This window comes from Martes martes, assembly GCF_963455335.1.
Source record: "Martes martes genome assembly, chromosome: 9".
NCBI classification, from domain to species: domain Eukaryota; kingdom Metazoa; phylum Chordata; class Mammalia; order Carnivora; family Mustelidae; genus Martes; species Martes martes.
The window spans coordinates 10847861-10862716 of NC_137896.1; the positions used below are offsets into that span (position 1 = coordinate 10847861).

The 14856-nt window shown below is 45.9% G+C and overlaps 1 protein-coding gene across 1 annotated transcript in view; it reads right to left on the reverse strand.

Moving 5' to 3' along the window:
* The window catches only part of RNF114 (ring finger protein 114), a 16247-nt gene extending 2040 nt beyond the window's left edge, over nt 1-14207 (reverse strand). Inside the window, exons 1-5 of the mRNA XM_080813053.1 lie at nt 14051-14207; nt 9590-9740; nt 7363-7469; nt 6892-7006; nt 1059-1166 (exon numbers count right to left, since the gene is read on the reverse strand). Coding sequence (XP_080669179.1) covers nt 1059-1166; nt 6892-7006; nt 7363-7469; nt 9590-9740; nt 14051-14190 — 621 coding nt within the window. The 5' untranslated portion in view covers nt 14191-14207. The remainder of the gene's footprint in view (nt 1-1058; nt 1167-6891; nt 7007-7362; nt 7470-9589; nt 9741-14050) is intronic.
* Nucleotides 14208-14856: the final 649 nt, after the last annotated feature.

A 14856-nucleotide genomic window follows, 5' to 3' on the forward strand; every position in this document is an offset into this window, starting at 1 on the left:
CCTCTGCTGCCCGAGCCTGACGATGGAAATCCTGATGGCTCCCTCAGAAAGGGACTATGAGGACCACAGGGCACGTGCATGGAGGGGGGCACAGGCCAAGTACTCCAAGGGGAGTACACTGGAGTCAAATTTGCCTTTTTGATTCAATGAGGCCAAATTACCTACTTGGGTAGAACTTGGGAACCTTATTCCTCTTCACAGCACTCACAAAAAGGACAGTGATTTTGAAGTCTGAACCTCAGACGCTCTCTTATACCGAGGAATAAATATTTTCTGACAACTTAGGAAAGAGACACGCTTTCATTCTCAGGTCCTGAAATACAGCCGTTAAGACTGAATACTACTCTAAGATCCTCACGACACGTATCTGTAAACTGGCCATTTACTTTGAAAAACAGGTGGCCAAATTCACCCATTACTATTATGCCAAGACAACAGTGGGTCCCTTCAAAACGGCTTAGCTTTTGGGAAAGGATACGAGCTGGATGAACACCTTTGGCGAGTGGATGTGTTTTGTTTGACCTCAAGTCCTTAAAAAAATATGTGATACTTCCTACAACATTCTGCCTTCCCAGCTTGCTGGGGCAGGTGGAGGAGACAGGCAGTACTATCCCTCTACCTCCACACGCTAACGATCACCTGGACCGGACGGGCTGGATACCGAACAGCTTGTGAATCCTCACGAGGACCACTGCCATTACGGGCCTGGTCTGCATGAGCATCTGACCTTTGGGATCCTAAGCCAGGTTCCGTAACAGGTAAAAAACTACACATACCAAAAGGAAGTAGGAAACATTTTTGGGAAAAAACCCGGGGAGCAAGCTTTCACTATGTGTCACCGCAGATGTCTGGCCAGTTCACCTTCTTAACTACCACACAACAAAGGCTCTGGCCACTCACCGGGTTCACAAGTACAGACTACACGGCTGCTGTTCCAGGGAGCCCATCACACCAGTGACAAAACTCAACAATGGGACCCACAGTTCTCCAGGTAGGAGAAGGAAGATCCTTGCACTGGTCCCCCAGGGGAAGGATCAGGGCCCAGGCTTCAGACTCACCACAAAAGTGTCGTAAGAAAACTGGTGCCGGCGCTGGATGTGCTCTATGAAGTTGGCGCTGCGGTAGTTGGGGTCCCCCCAGGGCATTGAGGCACATATCGGGCAAACCTTTCAACAAAGAAGCACAGTGTTAGGCACCTGACATTTGAGCTGACCTTAGCTCTCTGTGGCCTGTATCTGGCCTCCTTTCCTCCAGGACAGCTTTCCTGACACATGGGGTTAGGGCCTGGCCACTCCTTCGTATGCATGTTTATATCCCAGAGAGCAGTCGGCCGCCTCCTCCGGTCAAATGACAGCTGAGAGTGCATAAAGGCTTTAGGCACAACACCACCCTTTTCTGACCCCCTACTGTGACCAGGACATGTGTCAGCCCAGTCGGGGCCTAGACTCTGGCCGTCTGACCCAGCAGACAAAATGATCCAAAAGCACAAAGAAAACCCAGGAAATGACAGACAAACCGTATCTTGAGGAAGTAAAACACAGCCTTCTGCGCTGTTTTTACAAAGACAAAGCTTAGAAAAGAGGGCTGAGGCTGAAAAGCCCTCATGTAAGAAGTCGACTGGGGCTTTAAAAACAGGGAGGTATCTGGAAGGACAAAGAGAACATGAAAGGGTGCTCCCGCAGACAGGCAGTGGCACAGAGGAGAGGCCAGGGAGCAGCAGGACAGGCCAACAGCCAGGTGCTCAGTCTGCTTAGAACACAAAATTCAGATATGGACAGAGAGGAGCTGGGCCAGGGGGAGCAGCAGGCCTAAGCAGTTGACTTGGAAATGGAACCCCACTATTTACAAGGAAGATGGGGTGATGAAAGGAGCTGGCAAGAGATCGGTCTGAACGGTGGAAGACTCCTCTGTGGAAGGAGCTGGGCTGGACGCCGCAGCTATGGGGCTGGAAGGTGGGTCAGGTCCAGCGACTAAGCAGGAGATGGCTTCCAATGGGAAGGGCTGAAACATTAACAAGTAAGGAGTCTATAGATGGAAAAGACACAGAACAGAGGGCCAACAGCTGGTGGAAGAGAGGCTTCAACAGAGACAAAAGAACCAGAGGGATTTCAGGAAGCCAAAAGAGGGGGAAAAAGAGAAAATTAGGTTGCAGTACCAGAAACCACAGAATACTCTCTAGCACTATCAAATTTATGATATGCACTTAACCTTAATGATATGCACTTAACCTTTAACCAAATTAACCCAGATCTAAGGCAATATTTTATAAACACAGGCAAAGATGTGTTAAAAATTTATGTCTGGGGGTGCCTGGTTGGCTCAGTGGGTTAAGCCTTTGCCTTTGGCTCAGCTCATGATCCCAGGGTCCTGGGATCGAGTCCCGCATCGGGCCCTCTGCTCAGCTGGGAGCCTGCTTCCACCTCTCTCTCTGCCTGCCTCTCTGCCCACTTGTGATCTATGCCAGTCTAATAAATAAATAAAATCTTAAAAAAAAATGTATGTCTGCATTGTAAAACTTAGCATGCAACTTCCAACCTACAGAAAAGCGGGTAATACTTTGATGACCTGTCCCTTACCCCCAACACCTAGATGTTAGTTTGACACACTTATTTTGGCAAAAAATGAGGCATTTCAAAGAAAGACGCGCTATCTCACCCGGGTTCCAGTACTGGCTCTGCAGCTAACCAGCTCTACAACACAGTCAGGCCACTTGGCTTGGATGGCACACAAACTTCTTCGTTTATTCCCTTCTAAAAACTACGGGGCAGGATGGTGGTAGGAAATGAATCCCAGTCTCTACATTTTACTTAACATCCGTTATCATTCTTATGATTATCAAAATAGTTAAGCCTGTCTGGCAAACTTTAACAGAAAATGTGCAGTGGGGGCAGGCGGATAGTGTTTGTGTGTCTCCTCACACTTGCTCTTGAGTGATCAGTCATTAAGAATCACAACTAAAGGGGTGCCTGGGTGGCTCAGTGGGTTAAGCCTCTGCCTTCGGCTCAGTTCATGATCTCAGCCCCACATCGGGCTCACTGCTCAGCAGGGAGCCTGCTTCCTCCTCTCTCTTCGCCTGCTTCTCTGCCTATTTGTGACCTCTCTGTCAAATAAATAAAATCTTAAAAAAAAAAAAAGAATCATAACTAAAACATCCTGAAGGAAGAGCTGAAACCCTGGCCTCAGGTATTTTTCACAGAACGTAACTCTCATCTTGCCCACTGTGGCCAAAGAATGCGCACTGCGAAGCTACTCTGGTATCACAGAAAACAGCAGGTTCGACGCCCATTTCAGGTTGGCATCTGCCTACAGAAATTTCCAAAGTCATCTATGTAATAAAGATATAAATGTTAGAAAGACAAATATTAGCATCAAGTGGTGAGGCTGTTTTGTTTTGTTTTGTTTTTAAATTCGACAGACAGAGAGATCACAAGTAGGAAGAGCAGCAGGCAGAGAGTGAGGGGGAAGCAGGCTCCCTGCTGAGCAGAGAGCCTGATGTGGGGCTCAAGCCCAGGACTCTGGGATCATGACCTGAGCTGAAGGCAGAGGCTTAACCCACTGAGCCACTCAGGCGCCCTGAGGCTGTTTATTTTTGAGAACAATCAATTCTCTGTGAGTGATCTCTCATGAGAGGCTGGCAGGTCACCACAGTGTGGAGTTTAAGTTTTAGATCAGGTTTACCTCTATTAAATAAAAATGGCAAATGGCAACATAATGCATTTACCATATCCAAACAGAATAAAATGCAAGAATGTAAAGAAATACTGGGAACTAATGATATCGAAGGGAGACAGAAAACTAGGGGGAAGGGGCCAGAGAGACACTTTTTACCACAAATGGACTACACACAAAGAAAACATATTTTAAAAATTGCGAAGACGGGGTGAGGGTGCCTGGGTGGCTCAGTCAGTCAAGTGTCTGTCTGCCTTTGGCTCAGGTCATGATCCCAGAGTCCTGGGATCAAGCCCTCTCCCTCTCCCTCTGCAGCTCCCCCTGCTTGTGCATCCACTCTCTGTGTCAAATAAATAAATAAAATCTTAAGAAGAAGAAAAATGCAAAGAGGTGACAGAAAGCAAGGACTCAATAAGTCAGCTGGGACCACAGAGAACATGACTCAGCAGGGGTGGAGGCTGAATCCGGAGGGGATTAAAAAAACGGGTTCAAAGAGCAGCAGCGGAAAACAACAAGCTTGAGGGAAAAAATCAACTGAACATTATCTCGGGAGAGAACAGCTCGAGTATTCCTCTCACCAAGGAGCCAAGGAAGATGGGCATGTCTGCAGGAAAACAAGTCCCGCGTGGGTAGACAGCAAAGCGGAGGTAAGACAAGACAAGACACAGGGCAGGGTAAGCTGCAGGAGCAGGGGTAACTCTTACTTTGGGCTGGGCCCTCTGCTCAGTCCTCCGTGTGAGCCTGAGGACCCCGGCAGAGCCAGACTTGGAAAGGAGCCCTTTCCTCAACACAAAAAGGAATGTTAAGGACAAGGAATAAGGGTTGCAAATTCAACTTTGCTTGAAGGATTGCTCACAGGGACCAGATTAGGAAGGCACATGAGCAAAGGAGGACAGATGTAAGCCCGTCCCATCTATAGGGCCAGCAGCTACTCTAGCCAGTTGGCTCTTGCCAGAACTTCCAGTTTCTCAAATGCAGCGTATCAAGACAGAGAATCTTCTGGTTTTTAAAGGTTAAAAGGGAAGGTAAAATGTGTATAGTCCAGACATATCCCATAGACTGCCAGTCTGTGACCTCAGAGGTAGATCAGAGAGTTCCTGAGACAGGAGGAAGAAAAAAGAAAGGAATTCGCACCTGATACTCTGAACTCAGTTAAAAGCAGGATTCAGTGTTACCTGGAAAAGATGAGGACGGTTCATGCCAGGAACTTAATGCAAACAGAGTCCCCAGAACAGCTACCAGAGAGCATGTGTGCCTAGCAGCAACAGGGCCTGGCTGAAAATGACTTACAATGAGCCGAGCTTGCCAGGTTCCCTAGTGAGGAGTGTTGGGAAAAGCAGACAAGAGGGAATTTATCTGTCAAATCTGTCACAGCACAACAGTAAGAACTCAGGGAGCCCTTGTAAAAAGTGGCTATACTAACTGGAATGTGACCCGGTAAGACCACAGAAGACCTGATGTATTCTCAAAAAGGTCAGGTGTATCTTAAAATTTGCAAATAAAAAAAAGCAAAACAAACAAACAAACAAAAAAGAATATCACCAGGCCTAATCCTATTCACAAAAGCTCATGCATATTCTAAAGTCCATGCATCACCTTTTAAGGCAAGGGAGCTGAAGTGTGACCAAAGAACTAAGTATACAGTTCAGGAGAACAGTCTGAGATAAATGGAAAACTGAAAAAAACTATGGAGGAGGCTGTATCAAGACCTAGCCTGTCGGGGCGCCTTGGTGGCTCAGTGGGTTGAGCCTCTACCTTTGGCTCAGGTCATGATCTCAGGGTCCTGGGACAGAACCCCGCCTGGGGCTCTATGCTCAGCAGGGAGCCTGCTTCCCCCACCCCTGCCCACCTCTCTGCCTACTTGTGATTTCTCTGTCAAATAAATAAATAAAACCTTAAAAAAAAAAAACAAAAAACCTAGACTGTCAATGACATTAAAAGGCAAGGGGGCACCTGGCTGGCTCAGTCAGTGGAGTGCGTGACTCTTTTTTTTTTTTTTTTTTTTAAAGATTTTATTTATTTGACAGACAGAGATCACAAGTAGGCAGAGAGGCAGGCAGAGAGAGAGAAGAGGAAGCAGGCTCCCTGCTGAGCAGAGAGCCCGATGCGGGGCTCGATCCCAGGACCCTGAGACCAGGACCTGAGCCGAAAGCAGAGGCTTAACCCACTGAGCCACCCAGGTGCCCCCAGGAGTGCGTAACTCTTAATCTTGGGATTTTGAGTTCAAGCTCCACGTTGGGCACAGAGCTTACTTGGGGAGAAAAAAAGAGGAAGGGGTAATCCTGCTGACACGGACCACATCCAAACATTAAAACAAAACAGAACTACATGCCAGTCTGCAATCAGTCACAGGACTGATAAGCACTTTCCTAATAATTTCATACACATTGTGTTTCTCCACAACTACAAACTACTCTCAAACGGAAAATGGTAGCTTTACAGAGGACAAACCTCACAGACACCAAGGGATCCAAGGTAACATTACCAACCACAGGGCCAAGAGACACCACGTGACCCCTGATGTGGCACCCAGAGGACACATGGCTTATGGAATGATGAGAAATAAAACACAAGTTGAAGGACATCTTACAAAACAACTGGCTTGTCCTCTTTAAAAATGTCAAGGTAATGCAAGGTGAAGAAAAGCCGAGCACTAGAGACATGACAGCTACATGAAGCACAAAGATCCAGGATTTGGGGGCAGAATAATACTGCTATGAAGGATATTACATTTATTAAAATTTCAGGGTATCCCACTTTTTTTTTTTTTTAAGTAATCTCTATGGCCAACATGGGGCTTGAACTCACAACCCTGAGAACAGGGGTCGCATGCTCTACCAAGACTGAGCCAGCCAGGCGCCTCCACAATTGTTAAAATTTAAACATGAATTCGCTATTAGATATTAAATTGTGTCAATGTTTCACTTCCTGAGTGTGACAAACACAAAAATGTGATTTTGTAAGAAAATGTTATTGTTCTTAGAAGATAACATGCTAAAGTGAGTAGGACCAAAAAGTCATAGTATCTTTAACTTATTACTGAATGGTTAGCAAAAAAATATGTACGTATAGAGTATCATTAAGCAAACAGGGTAAAATGTTATTAATCCATGAATCTAGGTGAAGGGCACACAGGCGTTCACTGTACTAATCCTGTTCATTTTTCTGCAAGTTTGACTTTTTTTCATAAAAAGGAAAACAACAAAACCTAGTTCCTCTTACCACAGATTTGGTATCCGTGCTATGGGATAACTTGCAGTGTTCCACTAGTCCTTCTTGATCAAAGTTCTTCTCAGGACAGTAAGGGCAAGGAAATGTATAACGGTTTGGGACATTCCTGGAAGATGAAAGGCAGGAAAAAAAAAAACTTCTCTGTGAGTACTTTTCCACACTTCATCCACTGTACCCTCCAAAAAAGGAGCAACATTCAATGTGTTATGACAGGGATTCTGACAATTACTTCAGAATCAGGTCAAGTGTTGAAAGTAACAGCAGAGCTAATAAATGAAGTGAGCATCAGAGCCCTCCACACCCCACCCCCAAAACAAAAACTGACATCAGGTGTAGCCAGGTTAGCAATTATACCTCCACTTTCCCAAACTCCTACAACTAAACCCTTGAACATGCCAAGTGTCCACTGTCCTCACAGCAACACCTGACCTCTGCCTAAGGGGAGTGTTTTGAGTCATTTACCTTGGCTGAAGGGAGGCATCCTTGGTGGTGGCCTTCACACCTTCCATGATGTAATTCTGGTATTTGGAACAGGTAGCCACGTGGGCCCGGATCTTGGATAGTAAAAACTTGGACAGGAAGAATCAGAGCCCGTAAGTTAGTCAGGGCCAACAGAGTCCCAAAGCAAGGTCAAGATGAAAACTAGACCTGTACCACCTTGGCAAACAATCTCACCAGACTCCTGGCTATGCTGACAGGGGCTGAAAGCACGTTTGTTGCAGGGTATTTGTTAATACCAAGGCTGATGTCTGACTTGCCCAACCCAGGACAACTGCTTCCACTCAAAGTAACTCTTCTAGAAGTTTGCTTTTATTCAAGGTATGCTCTCTGCTCACATACTCCAAACCCAGGGAAGATTTCAAAGTTTTCCACATAGTGTTTAAACTAGTCTCCTCACAGCAAGCCAAGAACCACTTTCATTATGCGCAGCAGTAAAAAGTAATCATTTAAGTAAAAGAGATAAAGACCAGCAATTTTAGTTAAAGTACAGAATGCCAGATAGTGATAAATGATCTTTAAAAAAAAAAAAACAAAAAACCAGAAATCTGAGTTTTATTTCTCTTATAAAATCTAGTCTTTGCAAGATGGAAAGAGAAAGAAAACCTAGAGGAGAATGCTTCATCGCAGGTGTTCTAAAAAGAAAGAAAAGCATAACGAATGAAGAGGAGAGATAAAGGGAAGATAAACATTTCTGGAGGTTTAGAGGACACTTGGAAATGCAATACAATCACTAATCTTTAAAAATGGAGAAAAATCAAAAGTATACAGAAAAAAACCCAAAAAACCCATCATGCATGCATAAAGATAAAGTAACGGGTAATTTCATTTTAATATCCTGAGTTTCAAAATTAAAGGAAACCACAAGAAAAAAAGAAAGCTTCGTTATTTGAGCTCTGGCTTACCATAATGCTCCTTTCTGTCTCACCTCCAGCTAAAGGACTTGCCTTCAGACCGCCAACCAAAGAGCTCCCAGTTAAAAGGGATGGGAAATAGCCCTAATCAGAATGATAACCACTTTGTACCCCTAGTGCTAAATCACTCTGAAAGGAAGGAAATAAGGAATATCCATTCACAGCCATTCACACTAAAGTGGTTAAAGAAATGAAACTGACATGTCTAAAAAAATTTTTTAAAAAGTGAGAAAAAGGGACGCCTGGGTGGCTCAGTGAGTTAAGCCTCTGCCTTCAGCTTGGGTCATGATCCCGGGGTCCCGGGATCGAGCCCTGCGTCGGCTCTCTGCACAGTGGGGAGCCTGCTTCCTCCTCTGTCTCTGCCTGCCTCTCTGCCTACCTGTGATTTCTGTCTGTCAAATAAATAAATAAAATCTTTAAAAAAAAAAAAAGTGAGAAAAAGTTCTAGAATTATATAGTATGCTCCTATTTTGTGAAATTCCTACACAGGTGTTTGTAAAAACCTTACATGTATTTGTCAAAGTGCAGAAAATGTTTTGCCCTTCTAAATTAAATCACTTTTTGAGAGGTAATCTCTGGAGTAAGGGAAAAAAACCTACATTATTTTGTGTTTGTACAGTCCAAAATAAACAAAATCATGATTTCAAAACCTATAAGGCTGTATCTCTTAGGAAATAAAACAGTAGTATTTCTCCTTTATATAGATGGTGAAATAAACACATTTGATTCTAATATGATTATACAAAAGAGCATGGATGCATTTCAAATGTTAAGTATTGCTCTTACAATCACGTAATTTCATAATGACCTTTATGTCATTATTTTTCTCTATCAAGTACTAAAAAACTTCAAATATCTTTTATGTCCATAATGATACAGACTGTAACATCTCCCCTTAAACTCATGACAGCAGGTAGCTTTTCTGAGATGCTGACCTCATTTTATATTTTAAAAAATTAAATAGCATCCTACCATTATACCCATAATGCTTTGGGGAAAGTGGCTCTTTTATAGGGGAAGAAACTGGGATAACTAACTCCTATGGTTTTCAAAGCTACAATATATAATACACTAAATGAACTCTTAAAAAAACGAAGTAAAACCAATATGATCACTAAAATGAAACAGCACAGCCATTGCCACTGATAACTAGCATGCACACGTGCTGTTAGTCACCTAGTCAAGCTCTAACTTCAGAAACAACGTGGCAACAGCTCTGCGTTTTACCCCCTCTCGTCACAGAAAGACACTGACTCTTCCATTTTACTTCCACATACATTTTTACGGCAGCCATGGCAAGAAGTCTCTGTGCTCTCAATCTGCCGCTCGAGCTCCGCAGCTCGGACGCCAGGGGCCAGAGCGCTGCGACACACCCCACAGACAGGCTTCTTCGGCTTCAGACATTCCTGCAGGCATGCAGAGCAAAAGCTAGAACAAGACACACAGAGAACCAGCGTCATGCATTGTGGAGACAAGACAACAAAAATGGATCAACTTTTAAAGAGACATCAATGAATAATGGATTATAAAAACATATTGCTCCCTCTTCCTGATTCAAATACTGAGTCCTCCCAGGCCAGAAAGGGGGTGGGGGGAGTGTCCTGCCAAAAACACACAGGTCCACCAACAAAAACAAACACAAACTGTCAAGACACACAGTGAAAGGTGTTGTGGCACAGTCTTCAAACCTTAGCACTGGCCACTGAGGGATCTTGGTGGGGTTTCCTGAACCTCAGTTTCTCCTCTATGAAATGGGGATGGTGGTAGCCACCTCTGGGATTACTGGGATGGAATACATGCAGCAGAGCCTCAGTCCAGTGTCAAGCATCACCAACAGGAGGCTCTATCCTTAGAGGTAAAGGCAAAGCTCTATGAGAAGACGAAGACAAGACCACCTCGCTGTGACCCAAGGAGGACAGGGCTGGTAAGTCTTCAGAGGCAGCGTTCATGAAAGAGCTTTAAAAGAGCTCAGCTGGCAGAGGTAAATAAGAATATTCCAGGCACTCAGACTTAAAAATTCATTAGGCACCTAAGGAAATAAAAGTCTAACCCCTTTCCTCATGAGCGGTAGGAACCCAGATGTTTAAAGATATCAACAAGGCCAAGTCCGAGTTTTAGAAAAATAGCTGGGGTTATCAGGGATGAGAGAGTTGCTGGTTTTCATTTTTTTTTTTTTTTTTTTTTTTAGGTGAGAAAAGACAGGAGCCTTGAAGCAGAAACCAAACAGATGGCTAAGGCAAGGAATTCTGAGGGCCTAAGGCAACAGAGAATTAACTCAGGAAATGATTCAGAGTAGAGTCAGTAGGACTTGGGAACTCAGTGAATTTGGAGAAGGAAAGTCAAAGAAGGCCAAGTTTCTATCCTGAAAACTATGCAGGGAGTGATGCTGAGCGGTGGTAAACAGTGAGAGAGGTTAACACAGCATGAAAACAGCCTGGCTACATACCCAACAGGTTTAAGGTAAGATAACAAAACCCGCCAGGAAGAACTCAGGAAAGCTAACCTGTGCATTGACAAATTTTTACTGTCTCTAAGGATTTTCTTCCTTTTTGTCATAAAACTAGATGTTAACACTGCCACCCAAAACAGACCAGTCTGGGACAGGATGAGTCTAGTGATTCACCACTGAGAGCACAGTGGAGAAGTAAACAAAATCCCTGTCTTCTTGATGCTTATATTCCAAAGTGGAGAAAGACACAAATGTTAATTCTGACAGCGATTAAGTACAGGAAGGAAATAAAACGAGCAGAGATCAGCCGAGGTGGATGATACTGAGCTTCTTTAAGGAGGCGATATTTGAGCTAAGACCTAAAACTAGGAGGAGACAGTCACCCAGACCTGGACACAAAGAGTTCCACAAAGAGATTATATATGAAGTACAAAGGGAGTTCTAAAGAGCAGAAAGGGAGCCCTCTGGGACCATGATGGGTAGACCACCGGGAGAGGGCAAGTGGTTAGGTTGGAGAGGCAGACAGGGCCTTGCAGGCACCATTTATTATAACTCTTCTCAAAGGCAGATCACAAGAGGAACCCAAGACAGCAGAGGTCCCAGAGAAACCAAGCCCAGCTGGTAGAAAAAAAGCAGCTTCAAGCCTTCAAGCACACACCGGGATACAGCTCGCTGACCAAACGTTCACCAGCCACTCTGTGCCTGAGTCATGCCCATCATGCAAGCCTGCTTTTAAATAGTCCCCGAGTCTTGGGCTTGCTTTTGGTTTCTCTTTCCTTTTTCACAGGTCTTGATCTAGTTCAGCCTTCTCTTGGGCTTCCAGCCACCTGCCCTTCTCCAGCTATATTCCACTTAATTGGAGGGACACAGTCACTCAGGGCTTGAAACAGTTTTATAAAAACTCAATGCCTCGGGGTGCCTGGGTGGCTCAGTGGGTTAAAGCCTCTGCTTTCGGCTCAGGTCATGATCCCAGCGTCCTGGGATCGAGCCTCGCATGGGCTCTCTGCTCAGCAGGGAGCCCGCTTCCTCCCTTCTCTCTCTGCCTGCCTCTCTGCCTACTTGTGATCTGTCTGTCAAATAAATAAATAAAATCTTTAAAAAAAAAAAAAAAAACTCAATGCCTCACCCAGCGAGAGCTACAATGATGCTGATTTCCAAGCATAAAAGTTAGCAAAAATCTGCCACTAACTAGGCTGAGCAAAAAAGCACTTGGCTGGAACTAAGGGGGACTTGTGCTGCCCTCACAGAGGTGCATCCATCTGTCTTTAATCAGCACGAACTGATGAACACATGGAACCAGGATGGTGAGTACAGAAAAGAGCCAAGAAACCCAGTACTGCCCCTTGACCTCTGACCCAGGAAAGGATCACGTGGCTCAAGGAAATCTCAACTTCTGCTGCTCTTCCATCGGTAAACTGTGCTGGGTCAAGCCTCTTTATAAATATTAATTGTGAATGAAATCCAATGAATTAATCCAAAATCAGGTAAAAGTAGTGAGGGGTGATCCAAGGAAAAGATGACTCAATGAGAACACTCTCTAGCCTCTGCCACCAATTTCTCAGGTCACCCATCCACTCATTACCTGATCACTCCCAAACACACCAGTTTGATCCCTATAATACCCTCCCACTGCATACTGAATTTTCACAATAGTTTTAACACTTGTTAGCCTACTTTATCATCAATTCACTGGATTGTAAACTTTGAGGGCAGAATCACCTTGTTTCTTACTATGCCCCAAGAACCTGGCACATGGTGGGCATACGAACATTTTAGTGTGTTGAATGTAAGACTGGAAGATGGAAGCTCAGACACTGTGCCAGGCACTGGGGATACAGAAAGGGGCAACACAGATATGGTCACTGTCCTCATGATCCCTAAGTTTGGCTCTCCGCAAGGAAGAAGGGGAGGAAGGAAGTCCCGGGAGTGAAGCAGGGAAGTAATTTAAGTAGGAATGATGATAAGGGAAGTAAGTTAAACTGGGACTTGAAGTCCGGAAAGGATTTGGGGTAGCTGACAGGGCAAGTGCAGATGGGGCAGGAAGCGTTCCAGGCTAAGTGAACCGCAAGTGGGAACAGCCTAAAGCTAGAAAGAACTTAGAGTACCTGAAGAAGCAAAAAGCAGTCAGTGTGGCTGGGGAGCCCTTGCCAGATGCCAAATTATTTTCTGGGCTGGCAAGGAAACACCTGCAGTTCATCTGGGAAGAGTTAAGACAATGGTGAGTCTGCCCTATGTTGAGCCTCACCTGCAAAATGGCTGTCAACCCTCTTCCCCTGCAGTACTGCTCTGCTGGAGGAGTAAAAATACCTGTGGCCCAGCAGGAGCCTGTTGTGTCTACTCTCCAGCAAAGATGTCCTAAAACCAATGCCAAGATAATGCCCAAGATAAGCACTGCGGGAGGCCACTGAGGAAAAGCCAACACCCAGCAGCAAGAAGTAGCCACATTTTCTACAGTTCTTTCAGCTTAGGTGTTTGTATGTCTGATGGCGCAAGGCTTAAATTCAAATCCCGCCAACCTCAAGACACGTAGCCCAGCCCAAAGTCTGTACTGGTCATTTTCACACACGTCTCCTTCAGCCCTCACAACCAATGCATCAGCAACATGCAGGCCCTGGAGGCTCAATCTCAAACAAAATGCAGCAAACCCCGTACACAAGTAGGAATACTAAAAAGAGCTATCTGCAACTCCCAAACCCTTTCACAGTTAATGGCAGACCGGTGAGACCTATTATCAAGACTTCCCTTTTGTTCTTTTAGTCTAGTTCAGTGTTTTTCCAACTTCAGTGCACATTCGAATTACTTGGTAAAGCTGGATACACGACGCCATACGTGTACCATACTTTAGGAGCAATGCACAGATTATTCAAGAGAAAGCGTGGCTGTCCACGGTCCAAAGTCCGACTTTATTCTTTTAAGTAAACTCTACGCCCAACGTGGGGCTCGAACTGACGACCCCAAGATCACAAGTCACACGCTCTACCGAATGAGCCGGCCAGGAGCCCCACCAAGGGCCGACCTGAGACCCTACCTAATCCCCAGCAGGGTGCGACTCCACTATCACGGGTGAGGAGCCTGACAGGCCGCCTGGAACACAGTAGGCGCTCAACAAACCGCGGAATACTTGGAAGTGAGAAGAGCGCCCCGCCGACTTCCACCGACCTTCAGGAGCCCCGGAGGGCCCGGGGAAAAGAACCCTCTAGACCGGTCCTAGCGCTTCCGCCCCAGACACTCCCCGCCGCACCCCTCCTCATCAGGCTGCCCCGCGACCGGACCCCGGCTCGCCCCTTACACGTGACCGCAGGGCACTTGCACCGGCTTCTCGTACACCTCTAAACACACGGGACACGTAAAGCGGCCCAGCGGGTCGGCCTCCGCTGCGGGCCCAGCCAGCTGCGCACCACCCTCACGGTCCTGCTGTTGCGCCGCCATCTTCCTGCCGCGCAGAGCGGCGCAACGGCGGCCGAGAAGGAGGAGCCCGGAGGGGCGGGGCGAGGTACCGGGCTAGCGCGCGCTCTTGGGGCGGGGCTTGCGGCCAGCCGGGGCGGGGCAAAGGCGGGACCCTGGGCGGCAAGGGGCGCTCGGGGCGTGGCTTGTGGAAAGGGCGCGTGGATGGGATGGGACTTGTGTGTGGGCCACGCCTCCTGTCCCCCTCTCCTCTCCTCCTACCTCGCCTCCCCCGACTGACAGGAGGAGGGCGAAGCCGAGGGAAAACTGGAAAATACGGCAGTCAGATCCAGACACCTGCAGAACTGGAGCAGGCTCTGTGTTTCAGGCACTGTTTCCTCAATTTAAATCATTACAATTACATAATATTTCATCCCAAATCGACTTGCCTTTGGTTTAAACTTAGGCAAACACATTTCGTTAAAAAAAAATTTTTTTTAGGCAAACAAATTTTAAAGGGAGGTATATCACTCCCTGAGCTACGAATAGAAAATAATCATTTATTTCTAAGAGCAATGTAAAAATACAGTGGAAACAAGACAGCATTATTAGTTCATGCCGGTTACTCTTGACACTGAAAAGGGAGATCAGCCTTTACGAGAGGTGTTGAAGACAGGCTATGGGCACAAACCAGCAGTGAACCAGTAGTGA